The 26,394-nt window shown below is 39.2% G+C and overlaps 1 protein-coding gene across 1 annotated transcript in view; it reads left to right on the forward strand.

The window, feature by feature from the left end:
- Nucleotides 1-3,052: 3,052 nt before the first annotated feature.
- Nucleotides 3,053-26,394, forward strand: part of MTPN (myotrophin) — a 30,453-nt gene continuing 7,111 nt past the window's right edge. Inside the window, exons 1-3 of the mRNA XM_021552050.3 lie at nucleotides 3,053-3,181; nucleotides 24,587-24,700; nucleotides 25,782-25,865. Coding sequence (XP_021407725.1) covers nucleotides 3,110-3,181; nucleotides 24,587-24,700; nucleotides 25,782-25,865 — 270 coding nt within the window. The 5' untranslated portion in view covers nucleotides 3,053-3,109. The remainder of the gene's footprint in view (nucleotides 3,182-24,586; nucleotides 24,701-25,781; nucleotides 25,866-26,394) is intronic.

Raw genomic sequence — 26,394 nt, forward strand, 5'->3', positions numbered from 1 at the left:
GAACTTGACTGGCTACCCTGAGCAGCCATATATAAATTAGCCCTGCTTTAAGCAGGGATTAGATCAGGTATAATCTCCAGGGGTTCCTTCCAACCTAAATTATTTTGTATTGCTGCAATTTTATGACTTTGACTTAGAGAAATAACAAAGATCATTTAAAAAAAATACTTATTTGAACTTCTATTTCCTATGACTCAATCTTGAAAAGATAAAAAAGGTTACAGAAATAAAGTGCAACTTGTATTGTGTGAGGGTACAAAGATTTTAGCTTGCTTTAGTCACAGAGAACAGAATAATGTAACAGCATCTTACATGCACACTCTTATAAATAAAAGACACAGTATACCACAGTATATCACATGTTGCAGTTAAGACAGCCATAACACACAGAGTATCACAACACAATTTCAGAAGGCTTTAAGCATTTTTCCAAACAGAGTAACACCATACCTCACCAGAAGACGTCAGGCATCACCCCGTACAGAGCAACACCACATCACTTCAGAAGGCTGCAAGCATCAGCCAGCCTTCCTCTTTAGCCCAACCTTTTATACCCTGACCTTACCTGCATTGCACCTGTGTGCCCTCTGTTCCCTTTGGTGGTTGGTCAGTGCACCTGGGCCCTCCATGGCTCATTACCTTCAATATGATTCACCTGCTTTTCACAGCTGCAGCCTATTGGGGATGAGGCTCTGCTGCTGCCCCACTCCCACTTACCACAAACTGTGTGCCTACCGCAGCACTTAGATGAGAAATAAACAATGAAAACTATAATAACAAAAGAAAGTAAACCTACAGCCAAAAGAGATTTGTACTCTGTGTTAATTAATAAATAAACCCAGCCTGGTCATGTATTATGGGTCAAACTTCTAAACCATTATTCATCTTCTGATTTGGCTGAAAGTATTTGTCAACACTGAATCATCCCTTGGTTTAGTCTTCAGAGCCAGCCCCTTGTTTAGCAATTGCTAATTGTGTTTACTATACAGTGCCCAAGAAAAAGGCATTTCTATTCTGTGGGAACACACATTTCCACTTCCTCACCCCCAAAGGCTGGGCCCAAGTGACTTTCTGAGGCCCAGACTCACTGGGATTCATGACCAAGCACCAAAGAACTGGTGGTGTGTGTCTGACCTCGTGTGCTTCCCCTCCTGCTTCAAGTCCAGCAATGAATACAGTCAATAATTGTTGGGTTTCCCTGTCTGCAAGCCTCGCTTGACCTTGGGAAACAAAAAAAAAATAACTCTTCTTTACCTTTCCTTTCCACTCCCTCTTCCTTCAGTATAAACATGCTAATAAACAGAAAGAAAATAAATTGTTCAATTTTCACCTGTCATTTCCAGATCTCTTGTGTCAGTTTCATAACTTTATCTGGGCTGCTATCTGGCCCCTTTATTATTTTCTCCTCAACAGGCTGAGTTCTATATGATGGTATTTTATTTTACTGCTTGGCTGCTGTTGCTGAACTAACAGCTGTTGTGTATGAATTGTTCGGAATTACACAAAGGGAATATATCAAGTATGAGATCAAACTTGTGTTTTTAAATCAAACCTGCAATGGGACCAATATGTGTTCAAGTCTCCCTCTTGGATTTTTATGTTGTTTGTTCTTTGGGTTTTGTTGGCTTGGTTTGGTTTTTTATGTGAATAGCTGAATTAATTAGATTATCTTTTATTCTAGACTGTTTGTGTACTCTATTTATGATTCATACAAGCGGATACATTATAGAATACCAATAGTGTATAATGGACTGCAACAATGAATTCCAATTTATTTATTAAAACAGATTGGGACTCTTTAGCAGTAAGGTAGGACTTCAACACAGAGTTTAACCGATAAGCAGAAAGTTGCATTCTATCTCAAAGGGGCAGAAAAGGCGCAGTTCATGAATCTAGCAGCCTCTCTCCACTTTTAACTCATTATCATAGAATCATAGAATGGTTTGGGTTGGAAGGACTTTAAAGATATATCTAGCTCTAAGCCCTGTGCCATGAAAAGGGGCAACTTAAATTAGACCACATTGCTTCAAGCCCTATCCAGTTTGGTCCTGACACTTCCAGGGATGGGGCACCTGTTAACTTCCTTAGGCAACCCATTCCAGTGCCTCACAACCCTCACAGTAAGGAAATATTCGTAACCTGTGTGTTTTCATCCTGTCTCCAGCCACCTGGAGGAGTTCAAGGGAAGCCTGGATATGCACTCGGTGCCATGGTCTGGCAGACATGGTGGTGCTGGGTCTCAGGTCAGGCTGGATGATCTCAGAGGCCTTTTCCAACCAAACTATTCTGTGTTTCAGGCTGGCTACAGGCACTGCAGAGCAGCTCCAGCTCCAGGGGTGTTTGGGATGCTGTTTGCCAGGGGGGATAAGGCAGAGCAGCTGCCTGTTGGCAGACAAGCCTGAGTCACAAAACAGGCTGCATGTTCCATACGCAAACCATGTGGCTTCGTTAAACAGATGCAACCGCTGAGTGCCAACATACTAATTAACCACCACATCCTTCCTTTCATGTCTCCCCGCCGCTGCTTGGGAAGCATTACGATAATTACCCGCAGCTCATAGCCTCGGGGTTTGCAGAACAGCTATTCTGGCACGTGGTTCCCGCAGCGGGACCGGACGGCGAGGGCGGGTCCCGCGTCCCGGCCGCGTCCAGCACAGCTCGGCACGGCTCGGGCCCGGCGGGCCCGGCCCGGGCCGCGTCTCCACGGCAACCGCGGGGCCCGGGCGGGGCCGCGGGGCTCAGGGCGCATGCGCGGCCCTCCCTGCCCGCGGTATCCGGGGCAACGCGGGGACGCCGGCGGCACGCGCATGCGCCCTGCGCCCCGTGTGCCGCCGTCCCGCGTGGGCGTCGCGGCGGAGTGGGGGGGCCGGGCGCGGGCACCGGAAGCGGAAGCGCGGCCGCGCGCGAGTGAAGCCGCTCCTCGGCCCGGCGGGACCGCCCGCGCTGCCTCGTGCCCGGCCCCGCCCCGCGCTGCCCGCGCGCCTTCCCGCGCTGCCCCGAGCCCGGCCCCGCCCCGCCCGGCAGCCGGGGAGGGGCTCCCGCCGCCCGCGCCGCCGCCCGCGCTCCCGGCTGCCGCCGCCGCCGGCCGCTCGCCGCCTCGCCCGCCGCGATGTCCGACAAAGAGTTCATGTGGGCCCTCAAAAACGGAGACTTGGATGAGGTGAAGGACTACGTGGCCAAGGTAGGAGGAGGAGGGGTGGATGGATGTGCGCGCAGCCCCCGGGATGGGGCCTGGGCGGGTACGGGCGCTCCGCGGCCGTGGGCTGAGCTCCGTGCGGAGCTGAGCGCCCCCTCCCCCTCCGCGGGGCCTCTGGGTTCCTCGGCTTCCTCCTGCTCTGCTGCCCCGCCGCTGGAGTTGGTCCGTGCCACTGCGGGAAACTTAATGGATTGGCAGCTGGGATCGCGGTCCCGCCTCGCTGCTCTTGTGTGGATTGGTGGCCTCGGTTTGGTTATCGCTCCACTCTGCGCCTCGGGGCTCATCCTTAATAGGGTGATGCTAAGCTACCGGGTGTGCTGGGGCTTAATTCATTAACCTTCTGGGAAGTGTATTGGGACATAGGGCGAGTGCTGCGGGAACAGCAGACACCTGTGTGATGGCGGAACAGTCATCAGGTACATGGCACGATTTGAAAGCTGCATTCTGTCCTCATTTGCCTTCTTTTGTCACTGAGGTTTGTGGGAAAAGTACACAAGGGCGACATTCTGCTTCAGTGAATCCTTACTGTTCAGAAATACTGTCTGGGAACTGTTGCATCAGAGCAGAGGTGTACATCTAATTTACTTGTAATTATTTAGTTCTCCAAACAAGTTAACGATTGTCTTTGCGAGCTGACACATGCTGACACAACTTGCCGTGATGATTTAAGTTCTTTCTACTCCAGTTGTCAACTTTCAAACTCGTAGTGGTCCTGGCAAAAAGAAAACTGTGCAAGTACTTCCAGCTGCTTTAGTGCAAAGTCCAACAGCTTAACCTGAATAGTCTTCTCTGACAGCTCCAGCTAAGCTTCTGGACTTTGCATCAAAGTGGCTGTGCACTCACATGCTCTGCCTATAAAGTTCTAGAGGAAATAACTGGGAATAATGCAATTATCCTACTTCAGCTGTTTGCTAAGGGTTGTGTACCTCTGTCTGTGTAACAAAGTTGGGTAATACATTGGTGTGTCTAATATCTTCTCAGATTTGGAGACTTGCAGAGTGTGTCAGCAGCATATTTGGATTTTTTCAACAGCTTTTAAATGGTTTCCATGTCTAGAAAATTCACTGCGTGCTAGTAATTATTGTATCCTTGTGTATATTTTGCTGAGGCAAAAGCTTTAACACTTGGTCTTGGTTCAGTTTCTATCTACAGGTTCACTGCAGTGGTAATTAGAAAGCTTTTTTGGTATTTCCACTCTTCCTGAGTGGCACTGCAACTCGTGTAGCAAATGGATTTATGTGATCACTCTTCATCTGCTTTAGTGCCGAGTCAAATATTTGGTTCCATCTGCTTGAAAGAGGCTTGAGCTAGCCTGGATGCTGCTGTAGTAAAGAGGCTGAAGGCTATCATCTAACTGCACTAATGTGTCAGAAATCCTTAAAAAAGAGAGATACTCACTGGGGTTCGAAGATTAATGTAAAAAGAGCCTGCAATCCTTGAGCACTCTTACATTGTAGAACTGCTTCTAATGTAGAAGCTGAATAAACTCTGGGTGTTTTCTGTTGGTTTGTGATCTAATCTTATTCTTACTTTTCTCACACTTGCAAGTATGTGTTGTGTCTTCAGTTGTTAAACAACCTACAAGAAGTTAAATGTTTTCAATCCTTTTTGTTTCTTTGACAGACTAGTGGGCTAGTAAACTCTTAGGCTGGTTTTCCTATGGAAACAAAACTTATACAAGCAGATTTTGGCTGATCCTCATCCTTCCGAGTGGTTTGTAAATTTTTCTAATTTTTAAGTTTTACAGAGGTGCAAGTAGGTGGGTTTTGGTAAGGTAAATGAAATAGAGAGGGTGTCTTCAGGGGAGAAAAGAGTACACGAATGAGTTTCTGTTTTCCTGTCCAACAGGAAATGCACGTTGAGGAGGGGCAAGAGAAGTCCGTAAGTCATCTGAATGTAGGAGAAGCCTTAGCTGGAACTTCACATTCTCAGTTCTGAGATTAATGAAATATGTGAAGGCAAATCATGCTTTGGTAGTTTTAGTTCTCAGGAAAGTATTTGTTCTGTGCTCTATGTTCTTTCTGACTTTCTTCCTTATCAGTTATGTGGCTTCTGCTCCCCGCTGCTTTCCTGCTCTAAGTATGATTTAATGTTCAGGAATTTTACTTACATAAACTTTGCAGTGGCAGAAATTTCCTCTCCCTGTAATAGGGGAGGCAGTCATATATCTTACAGTCTTCATCTTCATAAAATTCTTCCCTGTCTGTCTTCCTGAAACTTTTGTTTCTTGTTCTAGTCTTGTTTCCTCATTATTTATTTGGAAACAATACAGCCTTTAACAGTGATCTTGCAATTATCACATGAAGGGTTTGACCTCTGATTTTGTTTCGTATCTGAATGGCAGTGCTTGAAAAATGTTAACTAGATGGGCCTGGATGCTCTTAAAAAAAAAAATAATATAAATGGATGTTATCAGTGGGACTGTAGGAGTTGAACTCCCATAGTTAGACCGGACTTTTCTTCACTTGTGTGTAATAAGCTGTGGAGGTTCTGTCTGTGGAGTCATAAGTATATATATATATATATATATTTTTTTTTTTTTTCAATCTGAAGTTTGGCTAGTAAGTAGCAAGAAGAATGTGAATATTTCTGCCACTTCAACAGTTCCTGGACACAAAGAAAGGATATAGAAACAGAGGCAAGGGTCTCCATTTGCATTATATGTTTTTCTACATAGGGATTTTGCATTCTCCTGCAGGTACTTTATTCAGGAAAAAGACTGTCCACAGAAAGAGTAATTCTGAGGGGTGGCAATGAAAGGTTTAATGCCAAATGATACTGCTCTGTTGCTTAGCAAAAAAGATCTCAGTGTTGCCAGTCTGCATTTGAAAGATACTGGTGGCTTCTATTTGATGAAAATATGAAAGATAATTTTTATAGTTTGAATAGTCTTGTAAGACTTCTTTTTGTTTGTAAGAGACGTCATATTAGTGTCTGCATTTCTTAACTTGCAACAGTGTCATCTTTATGGTAAATGTAAAATTTCACCTGGAATACTGTATCTAGTGTGTTAAGCCAGGAAGTACAATGTCAGCTATTTTTATGATTGCTAGATTAAAAAGTCTAGTCTTTGTTCTTTGATCTCTTCCTTTTTAAAATAGCTAGCATATGTTAGCTTCAGAGATGCCTACAGGAATCTAATGGATTGAAGGAATTCTTCACTCTTCCCACGTACATCCACTCAAATGTTTAAAATTACTCAGGAAAGTAGAAACTTCCATGGGAGCAACTGAATCAAATGTTCAGTTTAATGGGTGAGGAGGACGTACACAACCTACCTCCCTCAAGGTAGGGAGTGGGTTAAAAAGTACTAGTTAGAAGATGAGCAAGTTGTATTAAGCCTACAGAATTTCTTAACATGAATGGGGTTTGCTCTTTTTCCTTTTCTTTAGCTTTCATCCAAGAGGAATTAGATAAACTGTGCAGTTGCTTAGAAAGGACTTCTCTATTAGCATGTGCACATAGCATTTCCACTCAGCAGTAGATTTCTGAGGTGAAGTACAATTTCTTTTATTCACTAGGCATAAAATTTTTGGCAAGATAAACTTAGATTTGTAGGAGAGGTTTCAATAAATGTTTGTTCTGAGGTAATTTCATCTCCCACAGCTTAACTGAGAATTCCTTACTTTCATTAGCTGATTTAATCCCTTACATCGTTTCTTAAACCTACTGCTGCTTACACTTAAGTTTGGCAAATCAACTAACCTAATACCATAAGAAGATAGGACAGGCAACCAAATCGGAAGCACCAGATTTTTACTGCTCAGAGGACTGGGAGGTTGAAGTTGCGTTTGTAGAAAGTGGCTTAGTAGGCAATTCTGGTGTGGAGTCTTGCTTTTTAAACAACAAAACAAACAAAACCAGATTGCTGGAGGACCTCTAATAACTCATCTAGACAGCAGTGACCACCTGTGTGTTCTTGACAAAACTGATGCTGCAGTCTTGCAGTTCTTTGGGATATAATGGATTTTGAATACGTCTTGAGAAATGCATAAAACTTGACTACTGCTGAGCTAACTATAGAGGCTGAAATAAAAAAAAAGTCTAGAAGTCATTTTTGAACTACAAGCAGCAGTCAGGAGTATAGTTAATTGTTGTGAAAAAGAGAAGAGACTTAAATATATTAAAAAGAAGAAAGATTAACATGGAGTAATAAATAGCTTTTCATTCTTGGGGATAACTTCTGTTCTTTTCAGTGTCCATTCCAATGACTTTTACACCTTCAGTTACAAACTAAATGAAAATCAGTGCTTAAATGGTTGCTATATATGAATGGATTACTTGATTTGCAGATAAAGCATATAATGGATACATTGAAATTCCCCTTGTCTCATCATGCTGAAGTGCACATTATTATTATGGCTGCACTGATACCTGAATTGCCTCTGGTCAGGTAACAGGTTTCCTGCTCCTGAGTGACAGCCTGGAAACCTGTCTGGATTACAGTGCAGGGCAGCTATACCTCACCAGCTTGTCCAGGGGCATATCAGAGCTAGCCCTGACCTGGGAGCTGCTGGACTGAGCTTATTCCCTCTGGGGCCTCTTGGATATCTCGGTGCTTTTACTGCCCAGTGTTATGCCAGCACTTTTACTATGAGGGTTTGTCTTCATCTGCAGATTATAGGAGTTCTGGTTTTTTCCACTTGATTACTGTTGAGTCTGCTAAAGTGTGATTGCTAAAGATAATTTTGTTTTACTGCGGAGTTCTAATTAAACTTGGTGTTCAATTTACATTTTGCAAATTTTAACATAATGACCTAAATCCTTCTTCTATGGAACAAGAGAATTGTTTGCTACTGTAACCTGCCTTTAGCAGGTTCCGTATTCATGGTGGAGTTACTCTTAACCAAAATCCCAGGAATGTACTAGAAAAACTTTCAGAAAAACACAGCATGACTGCCGCTTCTTAGTAGCCTGCACAATGAAATGAAATGAATGAGGTTGTTGAAAACCACCTCTTCAGAAATGGGTATTAATTTCTCCAGTCTGATCCAAGAGAGTCTGAGGACATGTGGCAAAGAATTATTCAAAGATATTAATAGTTTGTGCATCAGTTCTTAAGCAGTTTACAGGAGCAGCATGGAGTATCAAACTTACCTGCAAACCTGGCATTGCAGTGGAATGTGTGACTCACTGACTGAATTAACATCCCAGGATTCTCAAATCCCTACTTTTTTTTGTGAAGGTACAGATAGAAGTGATTTTTCAGCCATTTCAATTTGAAATGTAAATAGAGTACATTCCAGCTGTGATAATTTGAATGATCATGAATCTGGAACTGCTAAATGTAATATTTTCTTTGGATGTTGATGTCAGGCTATAGTGATTTTGTTGAGTTTGTGTCTGTGCAATGAAAATCTGGGTGGTTCTAACATATTGCCTAATTGATTCGTAATTGACCTTTCTGTGCTTGAAAACCCCAAGTTAAGTACTTCCTTACTTGATTCTGTCTGGGCTGTTCTTACCATGCTGATTTGTCTTGTGCCTAATGGGCATTTGCTGCAAAAAGTAGAGTTATTAAGACTAGATAATAAAATATTAAATTTACTTTTTTTCTTTTTGCTGATGTGCTAAATTGAAATCAGATTTTATCTCTAAAATATATCCTGTTTTGTCCAAGTTTGTTGTATACAGCATATGCATTCCTAAGTATGGCAGTCAAAGTTGGGAATAGGTTATGAATAACAAGCAGAGAATTTGGTGGTGTGAGGAAAATATTTAATTCTACTACTGCTCTTCTTCCTGCTCTCCCTTATTCTAACCACAGTTTTCCTTCTTGTATCAGTTTTATCTTTAATAAATACTTGTTTTTTCAAGCCTAGCTCAGTTAGTTACTTTTGACTTCAACAGAAGGCTTACAGGAGATGAGCTAAGCATTCTAAAACTCCAAGAGAACAGTTCTGCAGTGGTATGGATCTGTATCCATTTGGAATAAAATGTGGAAGGTTGTGTTAGGTGTGAAGATCATGCAGTGAATGTTGATGTGGGTACCATGTCATTGGTGACTCATGCAGGCCATGTAAGTAAAAAATACTGAATTAATGGATCTTGCAGCAGTGTCAAAATGCATAAATAAGGATTCCTTTGGGTAGTTCTCAGTAGACCAAACAACTTCTATGTGGTTTTGCTGAAGGATCATAGGCTCAGCTGGTAATATATCAGGATTTGAAGGTCAAATATTCTACTTAAGTTCAAGGAGAACATTGTGGACTGAGGGTTCTCATGTCTGAGAATTTTTATGTCTGATGAAAGGTCAGAAAAGAAAACTTAGGAAAGATACAGAAAACCAGGGGATGTATATGGTTGTATTGCTGAAGTCATGGGGATACAGTTTTATGTGAAGCATCAGTTGAATTTAGCATGTTTTTTATGGTTTCATGTTGATGTTTGTTTGAACTTCTGAATATGTGTCCACACAAAAGTGTGAGCAAGGTTACTTCTTTCTAATTTTCCCACTTCTCAAGTTGAAGATTTGTGTTAAATTATCCCCAATTTTTCACCCCCTCCACAACAAAATGAATGTTGAATTTCCCAGTATAATTCTGTGGAAAGAAGCAGTTGTCATTTCCATAGACAGGTCTATTGCTAGGACAAAAGCATGAGCTGGAATTACTAAGTGCCAGTAACTGACCAGTTGGTTATACAACAGTTGTTTTTCTTACAAGCTGCAGTTTCAGCAGTTTTGAACAATTAGATGTTTTTCTGCTTTAGCTCATTATGAGAAGGGGTAAGTACAATCAGTACAGCTCATATTAAAGTGAGTTTAACACTTTTATTGGATGCTGGGTAGGAGATTGACTTCTTTTTGTAGTATATTGGTGTTAAAGCCTTTGTTGGTTGTGACCAGTTATGGCAAATTCTACAGTCACAGGCCACAGATGGGGAAGGAAACAATACTTTCATATAAATGGTTTAGGAACTGCTATCTGTAGTGTTGCTATTTTGATTTGGAATGCAATCAGTACTAATAAGTCCTATTGAACAAGCTACAGTATTTTTCTTAATTCTCTGTTTGACTGGAATGTACTTGTGTGTGTTTTGTGGGGGGTTTTTTGTTTGGTGGTGTTTTTTTTTCCCTTTTTAATAAAGACTAGGATAGCAAATAATTTGTTTTCCCAAAAGCAACTGAAATCCTGATGAGGGAGAGTAGGAAGGGAAAGAAAAATATGGCCTTGAAAACTCATAATGCACATGAATATGGCTTTGAAGTAGCTTGAGGGTGTTGCGATTTGGTGCTTTTTAGCACTTTGCCCATTTTTACAGTCTTTATTAGTATTTCTTATGCAGTGTAATTCTGTAGCTCAGTTCAGATACATTATTTGCCAAGGGCATTGCATTCCCTCAAAGAAAGAATTTTTGTGTCTTTCTTGCTGCACCAAGAATTCAAATATGGTCTGCAATGTAGTCTTTACTTACAGATATTGCTGCCTTCCTCAGTGGTTACAGGCCAGAAGGGAAATGGTGAAACCCTTTTACTTAGCCTTCAGCTAGCTTTGGAAATCAAAGATAGTAATTGCATGCTGTGGCTAATGAGCTGAGAAGACCAAAACATCACTAGATAGGTGTTCTGGAGATTGCCCTGTCACACTTCTAGCCAAAGTGCAGAGAATGTTCTGAGTCAGTTCATACAACAAAACTGTGTGCTCAATGTTTCTGATGAGCTAAGATCAAGTCTTGATAATTCTTGTTGAATGACTGATTCTTGAGTTTCCCAAACTCTTGTCATGTATGAACTTGCTTTTTAACACACTTGTGACCTATAAATTAGTGATTAGCTTCAAGCAGGAAAGATGAGCTGTTAGGCCATTTGAGACAATAGCTAGAGAGCTGTCCATAGAGCAGTTACCATCAGCATCTCTCATTTAAACTGATTTGTTAATGACACTATGAAAGCAAATACCATAGGCAATAAATGTTTAAAAAGTATTTTACTGTTTGTTCAAAAATACTTCCAGTGCTTGATTGAGGTAACTCAACTGAAAGTGGAAGATTTCAAGTCAAATAAGAAGGAGTTTGGGAGAGTTGCTCTGAGGTGAGATCTGCACTTCTGTCTATGCCCTGTATTAAGAAAAAACAAACAAACTCATAAAAAAACTCACATAATCCTTTGTACTCAAGTGAGGCATTTGTGAGAATCTTTATTTCTTGGATTGCCGAGTTCTTAATAATTTCAGTAATAGTGTTAACTGTTTCTTGACTAAACTAATGGATATTCAGCATAGTTTAAAAACCTTGAATTTGGCTTGTGATAAAAATAATTATTTAAATTTATCTTGGGCATAATGACAGTAAATATAATTACTTTCAAAATAGGGTCCTCTAATTAGAGTATAACATGAGATAAAGTTTAGTTCCATTTCTATGTCAAGTTAATAGACTGTATTTACTAAAGTATTTTCAGCAGTAATTCCTGGGGAAAATAGCTTGACTTTTGTAGGTGGATTATTTCAAACTTAAAAGTGCAATACCAATATTTATAAGTTTTAAGGAAAGTATTACACTGAAGCTGAATATTCCAAGTGTGTGTTATTGGTTTAGGGAGCCATTCAGTAGTTGTTAATGCCTATGTTTTTAAGTATATACTGCTTAGAAAGCAGCATTTATTTTATGGATGTAAAAATAGCTTTTCTGATCAAGTTTTTTGCTTCCGTGTTTTGTTTTTGCATGATTCCAATCGCCAACTGCTTCATCATGTCAACAAAACTCTGCATTAAGACACAAAACTTGTAGAACTCATTAATGCTGCTTTTGACATTTTGTATCTTTTTATACATTGCTGAATGAAGAAAATGTAAATTCACTGTGCACAGGAAAGTAACACTTGTTAATCTTGTAGGAAAACCTATTTAGAAGCTAAGCTTCATTGCTTTGGATTTGATAGAATGCTTGATTTTGCCTTGGACATATCTTTTGTTCAGTTTCTGGAGAAGTAATTCCTGCTTATGGTGCTAAGCCCCAATTAAAGCACATAAATTCTGGGAATTTTTAACCATAGCAATAATCTTTGGGAGACATGCTCATCTTCCTGTTTATTTTCTCATATCTTCCTGATACAGTACAACCTTGAGCTTTGAGAATTCACACTTATTATTGTTTCAGGGTTTTTTTTACTTATTGTGTCTTTAGATCACGCAGAGACTTCAAAATATCAAGCTGGCATCTATTGAAACTGAAACCCAGTAGCTGGCACCGTGTGTTTGCCTCAAAGGAAAACATCCACTTCCTGTTCATTCCTTGGACAACATGTACTGAGCAGTTTAATGCAGAACTTTGTGGGGCTCTTCCAGAAACTGAAAGTGTTTTAATTGGCAGTTGACAACTCAATGCAGAGTGCATGGCAATGGCTGAGATCCTTTGCTCAGCTGCTTAAATTTTGGAGCAATTTCTGACATGTTAAACTTGAGGAAAAAAAAAAAAATCCTTTTTTCAGGAGCAGGTGTTGCTTTGTAGATTTTTCTGTTTTCACCCTTTCATCTTTTGTCAGTTTGCTGATGGTCAATTACTGAAACAGAATAAATGCTCTGATTCCTGGTTTATGTATGGTTGATGGCTCTTATTTAGCAATCATCTGGCACCCATGTGAGCTGGGATATTTTCTGCTTAATATACTTTTAGAATAGGTATCATGCAAATCACATAATCCAAAATGCACTGGTAAAACATAGAGTCTGGCCAATCACTTCTGCAGTAAAAAATCCAACCCTTTTAGGCGAGCTCAGTGTTACCTATGGAAATGGTCACTGTGTTGTGTTCAATAGATGCAGTGCTTAACATAATTCTTCACAGTGAGCATTAGGTTTATTTCAACTTAAGGTATAAAGTCATTACTTTGATTTGAAATTCTTTAGAATTAATGGTTGAAGGCTTTTATTGATGGTTGTGCCCCCTGTATCAAGGCTGACAGGTGAGTCCTGATGCTGTAACTAAAGCATTTTAATTCTGAATTCTAATGCTCTTTCTAAGCAGAGACAGTTTGGAAAGCATCTATCATTGACTGTTTCAGATTGTGATCCAGAATATTTCATACACTAGCATTCATCAGTTAAAGAGGTAATCTGAACAGAGAGTAATGTTACCTTTGTCTGCAGCAGATTATTCCATCAGAACTGCTTGCTGCCATTATTCTGAGCTGTTGCCTAACTAAGAAACAAACAAATGGAAGTTTTGGACCAAAGTTATAAATGGAAATTAATAGGAACTAAGAGAAGCTGCACAACTGGGCCCTTCATTCCTATTTCATCCCTTGCTAGTGCAAGTAGTGAGTGGGTTACATTATTTCTCACTCAAGTCTTATACAGGTTAAGCATTTTGAGGGGGGAAGAACAACTGTTTTCAATAACACGTTTGGCACATCTTTGAAGATGGGATTGTATCATGAGCTTCTAGAAGCTGTAGCTAGGAAACAGTTGGTTCATTACTGTTCTATAGAATAACCCATGTGTCAGGTTTGTTTGTCTCCAAAAATGCTGATACAACTGAGGCACAGATGGCTCTGTAGTTCAGTTTATTTAGCAGTTGTTTCTGGAATTGTATTCGTTTGACTGAGACAAAGGACTTCAGATTGCATTTGATTATGGTGGATAAGCTAAATACTTGTTTACCACCAACAAAACCTGAAAAGTATGCTTGTTAAGCACCTTTTTCTTGGCTTAAGCCAGAATAAGTGGAATAAGTGTAGCAGCACTTTAAAAGTTTTTCAGAGTACTTTAGATATTACATTAATGCAGACAAAATTCATCATCAGGTTCATAATTAATTTCCTTAACTTTTATAGACCAAGTATTGGGGTTACTATTAGCAATTAAGGCTTTTCCTAAAGTAGAGGACTGCAGAGTAGATATCCATTTTTTACATGGACATCTGCATCTGTCCTGGTTGTAGAATTTGTTGCAAAATGCCAGCTGGAGAGACACATGCTATCCTCAAAACAGAAACCCCCTTTTTGATAAACTGATGAGGGTCTTTTAGGGGGAATGTTGTGCTGAAATTCTTTGAGTAGCCTTTTTTAAATATTTTTTTAAATGAAAGCTCTGTTGGATATTTCAGGATAAACTAATAGCAAATACTAGAAGTGAATCCAGAAAAATAATGAAAATTTGATACTCATGTCTTCAGCTTCTTCCATGGGGATTTAACTTTCTGTATTTAAGTTCCCTTCTCAACATCTGTTAACTTGGATTTGGTTTTTTGATCACAATCTCTACAGGATTTCTTGTGGATGTTTTTGCTATTTCTGTTTGTGTTTTATTTCTATTTGGTGTAAAATCAGTTTGTCCCATATATTTCCCAAAGCATGGAGGGTAGAAAGAAGACATATGAGAGAAAATTCCTTTTTGCTTCAGGTTACAAAATTTAGAGGACAGGGAATAAAACACCCAGAGGAGTTGAAAAGATGTTATTAAATCTCTCTCAGGGTAAACACAAAAATAATCAGTAGGGAGCCTTAGCTAATGCAGTCACTCTCAGCTGTTACACAAAACCCAACAAACTTTTAGGTTTCCTGAAATTCTCCAAGTGCAAAGTGGTTATCCCGCACAACAAATCTAGGTCATTTGCTTCAGTTCATTTGTCTGCAGACAACTGAAGTCCACTCAGGCTGCAGTTGGAAAACTCCTGGAATGGTTGGAATATGAACTGTGCTGAACCACTGAGCAGCAATAGCAGTTGTCCCTGTGCAGGCTGGTGGAGGCTGGGTTACACTGATATTTTTGTGTGGACTGAAAGTAAGTAATTTTTGAGAATGTAGGAGATTCACATAAAAATTCAGATCTGGCACACAAAATTTCTGCAGTTGCCGTTGGAAACTACCTACTTACAGTGAGTTGATTTCATTGGCTCTGGCAGGATCTTATTGCAAGTTTTTAACTGAATAAATCAGCTTCAAAATCATAAACAATTCACAGCTTACAGCATTAATATTTTTACTTCCCTTTCTGCTCTTTGGCTTAACCAAGACTTTGAGTTATTAGTTATTTCACCAGGTTCCACTCTTGATCTTGATTGGAATATTTTGTGACTATTAGTGAAACAGTCATTTTTCTTGTGAATCAGAAGATAGAGACAAGAAAACTTGAGACAAAATAAACTTGCTGGACATAAATGATAAAATACTGTTGCTTCTTCTTAGGCCTCCTGTACTGTTTTAAAAGTTTTTCCAATAAAACAGGTTGAGTGGAAATGTGAAATTTATCTTTTCCATCTGCTCTGCCCAGTTCTTAGGTCTGCAATCCCTCAGGCATCATATGTCAAAAGTTTTTTCCATTTATAGGAAAAAAAATGTACAGAAGTTTAAATGATATGTTGCACTGACTTGGTTTGAGCTGGTCACTTGAATTGTTCTTGCTCGTAGTTAAAACAGATGGGAATGTGAAAACAGCACACTGGACTAATGTTATGATGAAATATACAAAAACTTGAATAAATTGTTTCCTTGTCGAAAGTGCTGGGCTGGTGGTTCAGTTACCTTCAGATTTACATTAAGGCAGATGATGTGTAAAGCTGTGTCAATTCCTGTCACAGATGCAAAAATTTAACCTCTCTACCCAGCAAAAGTTGCTTCAGGCTGGTGCTCATTTCAGTTACCATAACAAAGTATTTAAAAAAAGTTTTATAACCAGCTTGGAAGAAATTAATTTATTTTCTCTGCTAGTCAAAGCTGTTTAGAGTACTGTTAATTTTACACTTGAAAACAATATTTTTTTTTAGATGCACCATAAAATGGATTCAGTAATTCATACCTAATGTCTTTTCCAATTGGTAATCTCCAGGAACCTGTGAAAGTGCTAGCATGGATTTTGGTTGGCTAAATCAGTTTGTCTTGGCAAGAATTAAAACAGCTTCATCAAAGTCAGCGCTGCTTTTTAGACTCTGAGACTGTTTTGAGCTGTTGGAATGTTCTGGGATCACTGAAGTGAAGGCCTAAAGGGCAGACCAGGTGACTATTTTTTGTAGCAAGCTACATTGTTAAGACCTGGTATTCTACAATGCTGTCAGATTTCTTCAACATGTTTTATAAAAACACATCTCTTGGGTGTGTGGGTGTATTTTGTTCCAGTTTGCAGTTAAGGTTGGCAGCGTGTGAATCGGTGCTTTAGGTGAGAACAAGGTTTACAGAATGGAACCTATACAGAATCATTCCAGAGGCAGACTGAGGATCAGGAAAGCACTCTTGTTGAGATCATATGGGAAATCTAGTACTTCTGCACATAAGCCCAAGGATTAATTTTATCAATAGTGATAAAATTCCAATAGTCAGAAAACTGGGGTAGTAGCAGTTGAGTCTTCATTGGTAAAACTCAGCCTACTGTGTTGGCTTTTTGTGTTTGAACTCATACTCAATTTTAGTTCTTCTCAAGTCTTCAAAGTTAATTGAAAAACAGATCCTGTTCTGTGCTTGAACAGCTGATTTATGGAAGAAGAATTCGGAGGAGAAAAGCTATATAAAGTTCTGTTTCTATGATGAAAGTGTTCTGTTTCTGTGATTTTGTGTTATTTCATATAATCATAGAATGGTTTGGGTTGGAAAGAACTTAAAACATCATTTAGCTCCATCCTCCCTACCATAGACACAGATGCCTTCTAGTAGACCAGGTTGCTCAGAGCTCCATCCTCCCTGGCCCTGAAACCTTCCAGGAATGGGGCATCCACAGCCTTTCCTGGCCACCTGTTCTAGTGCCTCACCACCCTCTCAGTAAAAAATTTCTTCCTAGTATCTCATCTAAATGTTTCCCAGAGCTGCAGGTGAGTGAAGAGGGGTAGAATTGACCTGCTGGCCCCGTGGCTTTGAGTGCAGTCCATGGTAGATTTGGCTCTCAGAGCTGCAAGCATCCTTTGTTGAGATGTGTCAAAGCTTCTCATCCACCAACACCCCAAGTCCTTCTCCCCAGCTAGGACAGCTCTTGATCCATTCTCTGCCCAGACTGTACCTGTGCTTAGCTGTAATTGAGCTGCTTGAATATAAACAAGGTATTAGTGCAACCTTTCTAAAGTGGAGAAGCTCAAGATCCTGCAGGGGCCTTTCTTTAGAACTTGTAACTCTTACATGAGAGCAGGAGAAATGCTGAGTGTCTTTCAATACTACAGCTTGCATCCTGGGTCACCTATTTTGACGAATTTATAGCAAATAGAGTTACTGAGAAGGGGAAAGCAAAATGGTTCACTGGAAGGAATCTAGAAACATTGTACAAGAGATGGAGGAGGTATGACAGCTGAAGTGAAGTTAGTTAGGAATCTGGAAGGCATAGAAAGATCTGTACCAACTGCTTACGGAGCAAAGGACCTATTGAAAAAAATTATAAAAGCTTTTTTTACCTCTGGTTTTTATTGGTAGGTGAAGGATATACAGGTTGGTGCTGTTAGAATTGTGATAGCTTGTTTTTTTGGGTTTTGTTGTTAGATTTTTTGGGTTTTCCTTTTAGGAAGATAAAGGGAAGATTTTATAGCTACCTTTGCATACAAAGGGCAGGATATAGAGATGTCTGCTTAGTTGTGCACAGTGAAAGAGACAACAGTTCCAGTTAAAATGCAAGAAATTCTGGTGAGGTGTAAGAGAAAAAACTCTTCCCTGTGAGGATGATCAAACCATGGAAAGGGCTTATGCCTGGAGAACTTTTGTAATCCTCAGTCTTTGGAGGTCTGTGGAACTCAGCTGAGCAGCCTGAGCTGATTGGACCTACTTTGAGCAAATGTGAGACTCCATAACCTCCAAAGTTCCCTTTCAGCCTTAAATAGTCTGTAATGTCATGAGTCACTAGACTGACACGCTTGTAGAATTAAACTCTCCTTATATTTTTAGATTATTAGTCAGATTTCAGGAAGTGTGGTATTTAAGTTTTCCCTAATACCACCAGTGTTTCTGACCCATAGATTAACTATATAAAAAACATCATCTTGTTTTTACTGTTTGAGTGAGGACAGAAGTTTGTGTACAATATTTTTAAGCTCACAGTTATTTTAGAAATTGCAGAATGATTGACTTTGTATGTAGAAAATGAGTATTTTTTCAGTTGTTTCTGGTGTATTGTTTTTAGGGATGCTCAGTCAAGGTGAGCTAGAGAGGTAACTTTTGGTTAGATGGGCCCCAGAGCTGCCATGTGGCAGCAGTAAACACTTAGAAAAATCTGTGAACATACAACTGAAACACAGATTAAACAGTGAAGTACTTTGTCTTAAGCACTTAAAATATGACCATTTTGAGAATTTTAGTAGAATGGCAAAAATAACTTATTTTCTTCTTCAGAGTACTTACTTGGTGTTTGTGGGTATTTGAGGGGTGGGAGTGTGGCTTGTGGCTTTTTTAAAAGTCTTTCCAGTGATGAATTAATCTGGAGAAAATTATAGTGGAGAACGATTGAAGGGATGTGAGAAAATGGAGTGTTTGGGGAAGATTAAGACACAATCAGTTCATCCATGCCCCCCACATACCCACTGTGGAAGTACAAGTACAGTTTTCTAAACTGTTTTAGTACATGGCTAATAATTTTTTCTACAGGTATCATTTATCCAAGCTTGCTCTTCCTTCAGAAGACCAAAGCATATATTGTTTTTAAGTGATTTCAAAGTTCAGTTTATGTATGTTCCACTTCAAAACTTACAACTTAATATTTCACGCACTTAGTTTTCTTTAAAAACTAAAACTTAGTTATATTGGAGAAAAATATTTCATTCAGTGGATACCAATATAATTTCTGTTATAGCAAGGCATGTCTTGAGAGTATATCCAACACCATTTATTTACTTCATTTAATCTCTGAATTTTTAAAAACAAATGATACAACCAGCATAAACAAAGCCTGTGGGAAAAATAGTAAATACAATATTTTTGGAAGTAGTATTTTCAATATGCAGCAAAATAGTCAAAATATGTCATCCACAGGGCTTTAACTTTTCTTTATAGAAAGAGGATTTTTTACTCTTCCTCTTTCCCACTGAGACAGCAAATTGTTGCTATATTTAAAATGTCAAAGTTATCTAATACACTGTAAGGGTGGCCATCCCTTGTATGCAAAGAGATGGAAGTAATGCAACAGACTGTGCAGTGAGTTCTTTTCTTTCCTAGAATAATGAAGACAGGACTTACACAGTAGCTCCTGCAACAGGGTTCCCTACACTCTAAGGACATCTGACTTCATGGAATCTGATTTCCTTCATTAAAACTGAAATGAAAGGAATGCATGAAAAGAGGAGATGCAGTTATTTTTGCATGATAAGTACAGATGGGGATATGGAGTTGTTTCTAAATCTGAAAGAGCATTTTAATGCCACAAGTATTACAGGCACTGCTCTACTAATACAGTTAACCTATGCAATAGAATTTAATGAGGCCACAATTGTCAGTTTCTATTCCTGTGGTAGAACTGCAGTGTAAATCCCAGCTACTAATTGCTGGTGTGTTCAGGTGCCAAGTCATGGAACAGATGAAGGAAATGATCGAATAAATTCTCACATTGATTAGTTCCCTCATTGGATTCATCATTCAGCCACTAATTCTGGTGCAGGGGTGGGAAGGGTCAAACTTTGGCTGAAAGTAGCAGAGCTGTTGCTGCCACAACAGGAGGGAAGTTGGTGCTTTATTAAAGGGTGAGCAGTGACATTTGTATCCTGGCAGTAATGTTCTAGAACAACACTTCTGACAAACCACAGTGCTCACGGGAACACCTGGCTCAGGTTTGGTTTCAGTTCCTGTGCCACTGAAAAACAAGCCTGTGCTTGAAGCACCTGCAGTGTGCTGTAGGGGTTCTAGAATGGCATTAGATGAGGTTAAACTTGAGTTTAGCTCATTTGGCCATAAATGTTGATGCTTCTGAAATTGTCAGGAGCTGGGAAAAGAGGGAATTAACAGATAAAGGGAGACCAAGGCAGGCATTGAATACAGCCTTGTGTAATAAAGGCTGCAGAAAGGCAGGGGCAGTTGAAGGATGGAGTCAGTTTGATGTGGTTAAATAATCTCCCTGGAAAATAATGAGCTTCAGAACTTGTACTTTATGACTAAGCTTGGTCATCCAACATTTTCATGGAGCTGATGTCATAATGTGCATTAGGAACAAAGTCAGCAAACTCTGGTTCATTCTTTTAACAAGGGCTGCAAAAGAAAAAGGAATGAAATTTGGCACAACTTATTCAGGGTAGCTGTTAAGGTGCAGATCTTTCCAGATTACTCTGTGACATCCATCAGGTGTACATGAGGGCAACTTGGCTGTCAGGATCTCCTCTCTGAGCTCAGGAAGAAAGAGGGGAGCATAAAAATGGGAATTAGGGGTGAGTACTCAAGAAGAACATAGGCACTTCCCCAGGGTGTGCAGGGATGGAACTAAAAAAGCCAAAGTTTTGGCTGGAGCTAAACTGGAAAAGGACATGGGATTTAACAAAGGATTTTGCGTAGGTATAGTGTCAAGAGAAGGTAAAGCAAGGAAAATGTGTGAGAGGGTAATGAAAGAATTAAGTTCAAGAGTAACTACTTTTGACAGTATTCACTTAAGAAATTATTTAGAACAGATGTTTTTATGGATTAAATTGCTCCATTACAGAAAGTGGGTGATAGTTGCATTCATAGGGTGCTATAATGAATCCTACTCTTAGTTAAAAAGCAAAGTTCTTAAAAGTACTTGGAAGTGAGTTTCCAGTTTTTATTTTCCTGTACTGCAGTGAAAAATTGATAGCCATGTTTCAGCTGACATTGATACCTTAAGATCTCCTAATTTAATGTTCTTCTGTTAGCCATTTTATGTGACTTTTTGAAATAGGGTATAAAAGTCTTCTTTTATGTTGTCTTGTTTAGTAATTGGAGAATCACACAGGTTTTTCTTTATCCATAATCACATTTTAATAGAGGGGATTAAAGCAGATACCTGGGAACTGATGTTTCATGGGTGTAACAGGTTTTTAATGCTATTGCATAGCTTGTGCCCTGGGTCTTTGATCTGAAAAAAAAAAAAACCTGTACTCATGTGGTTTATGCCAGACAACCTTAAATACCTGACTGAGTAAATTCAGTGTATTCTGGAAGGTTAATAAAGAGGTGATTGTGTCTTTTCTTTTGTATGAGCAAATTACTTTCTGAAGCTGTGCACAAATATTTGCATCATTGTTAGTGAATTTATGGTCTGCTCTAGAAAGAGAAAATAAATAATCTTTCAGGAGAGGCCTGACCTTTGACTGAAGCTATGTTTTATTTTGAGGGTGATAGGATTGCTTGATCCTGGCTTAATTGTATCTCCTCCAAATACACAGGTTAACCTCCTTGCTATTCTGTTAGACTCTAGAAGATGGCAGAAGTCCCATAAAACTTCCTTGAAGAATCATTCTGTCACTTTTGGTCTAGTGCACAGAAGATTTGTTCCTGTGAGTGTAAAGGAAAAATTATGCTCCATTTTGTCAGTTCATGTGGATTCTGACCATGTGCAGGGGATGGTGATTTTTAGTGTAAACCTTCAGCAGCTTAGTTTCAGCCCACCAATATATTGGTTACTTTGCTGTCCCAGAGTTCTGTGTTAAGAATCATCACCTCCTAAGATTGCTGATACCCAAGTTCATAACATTCCTTATGGCATGTTTGGCCAGTATTATTCAAAACCACAGTAAATTTGGAAAACTTGATGCACAGATAACATTTTTATTTGAATCTTTACTTGTGTGCTGTTTCCTGCACCCACCTATGACAGGGCTTGAGAGACAACGTTGTCTCATTTTGTTGGCATAATTAGCCACCCCTGCACCAGAGCTGTCTCATTTATAAGGCAGGGGCTCAAGTCTTTATCTTATGCCTGAAGATTTAGTTCCAACCCCCCTGCATGGGCACCTTGCACTAGACCCATCCAGCCTGGCCCTGAGCAGGGGGACTGGGACTTGATATTTAAGGCAACTTCAGTATGTACTCCTGTACTGTGTAATGTGCACATTATAAAATATACCTCAAACATGGAAATTAAAGATGAACTAAAGATGAAATAAATGTTATTTTTACATTTTATTAATAGTGCAGTATATATTTTCTTTTCACACCCCAGTGCATTGTCTTGCACATCTCTCTGGGTTTTCACACCTCACTTTGGAAATCACTGCTAGTCCTACAGAGAGATGCCCTAGGCAATAGAAATAGGAGATCTAAAGCCCAGAGAGAAATTACCTGTGAGGAGTCCTGCAAGTTTTTTAGTGTTTATGTGTTGGTGACTGAATTTGAAACAAATGGTTTTGCCAGAGTTTGATCCCTGCATATTAAATAAATTGCTTTATCTCTCTTCCTACTTCTATATTTCTTGGACTGGGAGTAGGAAAGGCCAGGTAAAGCTTTATGATATTCAGTGATCTGTTTTACTGTGGCTTTTCAAACCTATGAAACAACTGGATATTTAACTTGGTTTATTGCAGAATATAGGAGTACTTGTTTTTAATTTTTTTTAACTTATATGATGTCTGTGTCCTGTTAATTCAGACTAAAATGTTCTGATGTTTTACTTTGAATGTTAATGATACGTGTTCTCAGTGCCAGTATTCAATACCATGTAATCTGTGTTTGGAACATCTTTATTTGCGAATCTTTTGCTAGGTACTCCCCTATAAACATGTTTTCATCATCTTTACGGGGATCTTAAAAAACTAGGAGTTTGGATGGGCTATTTTCCTCTCTGAAAGTTCATCATCCAGCAGGAATTTATTCCACAGTCAGCTTAGGAGAGAACAGAGGACCTTTGTTTTATTCTTTAAAATCAGAAGAAAAACTACTATAGTATAAGCCAGCAAGCCAAATAATATTTATAAGCTTAAGGAAGTGAGAACTTTGCTGGACTGTCCTAATCTTGACAAGTGATGACTTTAACTTTCCTTTGGACTGTGAACTTTGTGGCTTGACTGTGTGCTGTCCCAGGACTTAGTTTGCCTGCCCTTCTCCCATGCACCTATTCCTACCATGTCTTGGCATGTGTCAGACTTTAGAAAGGTTGGTTTGGTTTGGGTTGGTTATTATCTGGCTTTCATGTGGTTGGCTTCTCAAACATGTACACACAATCCCTAATGTATCAGCAAACACGATGGGTTATATAAATGCCAGTTGTTTTAAAATTGGTGGGAAGAGTCCATGTGCAAATAAAAGTATGGGTAAAGAGTTTAATGTTCAACATAAGTATATGCTGCTTCTTTATATGCTTTCCCAGACTATTTATGTGCTATTAGCCTACTTTGATCTGGTTGATTTTTTTTTTTATAATTGGAACTTAATTGTCAATGAAATTCAGCAAATTAGAAGCAACGTCACAGTACTATCTGCTACAAGGGTATATGATGAATAATTGAATATTTTATTGAGAAGAGAGGAGAATAACTAGGTCATCTTGTTATTTGACTAGTAGTGTAAAACTGATTATATAGAATATCAAAAGCAGAATAAGATATCCTTCTGGCAATCTTTTCTTCCATTCTTAGAAGGGAAGTAATGTCTGGAAGATATATGTCAATTCCTCTAGTCTGTGTACTTTTTAAAACTTTGGGACAGGAGTGAGGGAACTGCACAGGCTCTATAGAGAAGTATGAATTGGTGCTGCAGCTGAAATTCTTCTGATTGTTTTTCTGTGGAGATACAGGGCTTGAGGTATGATGCAAAATGTAGCCAATTCCTAAAATACTAAGGTTCCTTACACAGAAGAACAAGAAGCCACTTACCACACAGCTTGACTCTAGTTGGTTTCTTGTCACTAATGAAGGGCAGTAAATCAGTTTATCCTTAGTTGCACAACCCAAGGTGAGGAAACAAAGCTGATTAGGTACTCAGTAAATTAAATTTTGTTTACGCCTTAGGAGATGTCTCAGTCCACTCGTATGAGAGGCATTAGAGTACAACTTCCTGTGGCCTGATTTGCTTGACTCTTCAGACTTGTTTATATCCTGTGGAATTGGCAAGTTCTATTTATAAAACAGGGTGCGTAGTTTCATAATTGGGTTTTAAATTATGGATGGCCTGGACTCGCTGGTAGTTATGATGCTGACTTATTTCTGTGCAACTGGTTTGTCATTATGCAAAGCTTCAGTATTCATAGAAGCAGATAAAGGAACTTAGCCAGGTAACTGTGATCCTAGCTGTAGGGCAAGAGAAGCAAAATGAGCTAACGATTTTTTTTTTCTTACTGGTTTGGTTTGATTTTTTTTTTTTAATCAGGAGTTACCTAGTGCACTTGGTACTTGATGCAGTACAGAACAAGGGATCAAGGTTGTCTTGGAGTCATAAATGCAGATGTGAGGGAATTGAAATTGAGCGACTTAATTTTCATTTTTCTTGTGCAGTGACTGAAATATTTGGGTGGAACATTCTTCATCATGTTTGAAGGTTTTTGGATTACTTTCAAGCTCTTCCTCATGTGTTAGCTCTAAAATTTTGCTGATGAGATTATGTTTATTTTGAAGGGTGAAGATGTCAACCGGACACTTGAAGGTGGGAGGAAGCCTCTTCACTATGCAGCAGACTGTGGCCAGCTTGAGATTCTGGAATTTCTGCTCTTGAAAGGAGCTGACATTAATGTATGTATTGATGTATTTGCAAACAGGTCCTAAAGTCTTCCCACACACACCGAAGGAATTCGTGTTAGTGCCTAAATGGTTGCTGAAAGATATAAATCAAACAAAACAATTAAATGCATTTAAAGATATTTAAAAGGTGGGATTCTAGATGTTATAAATTTACAATTATGCTTATTAAATATTTTCTCTTTGGATACACTGGAAAAAAGTTGCTTGTAGCTATAAAAAGTTAAAAGTTCATTTGACTGCAATTAGAAAAATTATTCCAGTAATCACATCAGAATAAGGTTTGCAATGTATATTTGCATTTATTGGAAGGGGTTTCAGAAGACATCTTCAGCCAGGGCAGGATCAGCTGTTAAATTAGCATGTTTTTTTCTTTGAAGACATTCTTTCTTGTTCAAGACATTTTGCTGTAACTTGGCATGCATGGCTTCTTGTTTTGAAAATACTTGACTAAGCTATATCAGCTCTCCAGAAGTTAAGTTCCTAAATACTTTAACCATGCACCCCAAATGTTGTGCCTTAGAATGCTTGTCCAAAAGTTAACACATAAGATATCTTAGCTTTAGTTTGTAACAAAAATGCTTGGATTTTGCTCCTGGATGTCTGGAAAGATTATCTCTTCCTTAGGAATTTTTCCAGTTGAGCAAGAGTTAAAAATAGCATTTCAGTTGCTTCATTTCTTATTCTTTCCAGGACTGTAATTTAGAGAGAAGAGCCAAAAGAATGTTTCAGCCAGAACTGTTTTCTGAAGTGATGCTGCCTCTGAAATGGGAGAATTAGGAGTAGTGTTTTTAAATTGGGCAAAATTTGTCAGCTGAAACTGCATCATTGGCCTAAAATGATGGACAGGCTTTGGGATACCTTAAAGTCTTGTGGAAGATGTATCTTGCTATTACCTCTTTTTTAAACCATAATTTTCTCTATTAAAAAAGAGGTTAAAAATCCTGTGGAATGCATTTCTGGCTAATATTCTTAATTTTTTACTTCCTCTACCATTGATAAAATTTAAAAGTTCTGTGAAACCTTATAATGTTGTCCGAAATTGTCCTTCAAGTAATTGAATCTCAATTTGCAGGCTCCAGACAAACACAATATCACACCACTCCTATCAGCAGTCTATGAGGGCCACGTTTCCTGTGTGAAATTGCTTCTTTCAAAGGTGAGACTCGAATGTTTCGAACAAGTTATCCGTTAGCAAAGCATATGTTACTGTGATTTTTTTTTTTTTTGCAATAAGATTGTGATGCTCCAGATGATATGTTCAGAACATCAAACAAATGCCATTTGTGTTGCTAAAACAGAGAGGGTACTCTGATCATGGTGAAAGATAGCTGAGGGACAAAGTTGAAGGACTTCTATTGCATAGCAAAAGTAACAGTGACCATAAGAATATTGTGGACTCCAGATAGGGAACAGAGCTGCAAATCAGTAAGGGGAAAAACTGCACTCCTTCAGTGGATTTGGCTTTGGCAGCTGTTTAAGTGCTTCATGTGAAGGAATCTCTGCTGTGAAGTTGCTCAGAGGTGTGGTTTCCCTCAGCTTTTGCCAGATGACTGAGAACACATCTGGGTTGGCAGAGGGAGGGGAAATAAAAGTAGGAAGCCAAGCTTTCTCTGTCCTCCAGCTTGTAAATTTTGTCCTGAGGAGAATAAGCTTAATCTGTCTCTGTTTGCACTTCAATTTATATT

The sequence above is a fragment of the Lonchura striata genome, chromosome 5 (genome assembly GCF_046129695.1).
Source record: "Lonchura striata isolate bLonStr1 chromosome 5, bLonStr1.mat, whole genome shotgun sequence".
NCBI classification, from domain to species: Eukaryota; Metazoa; Chordata; class Aves; order Passeriformes; family Estrildidae; genus Lonchura; species Lonchura striata.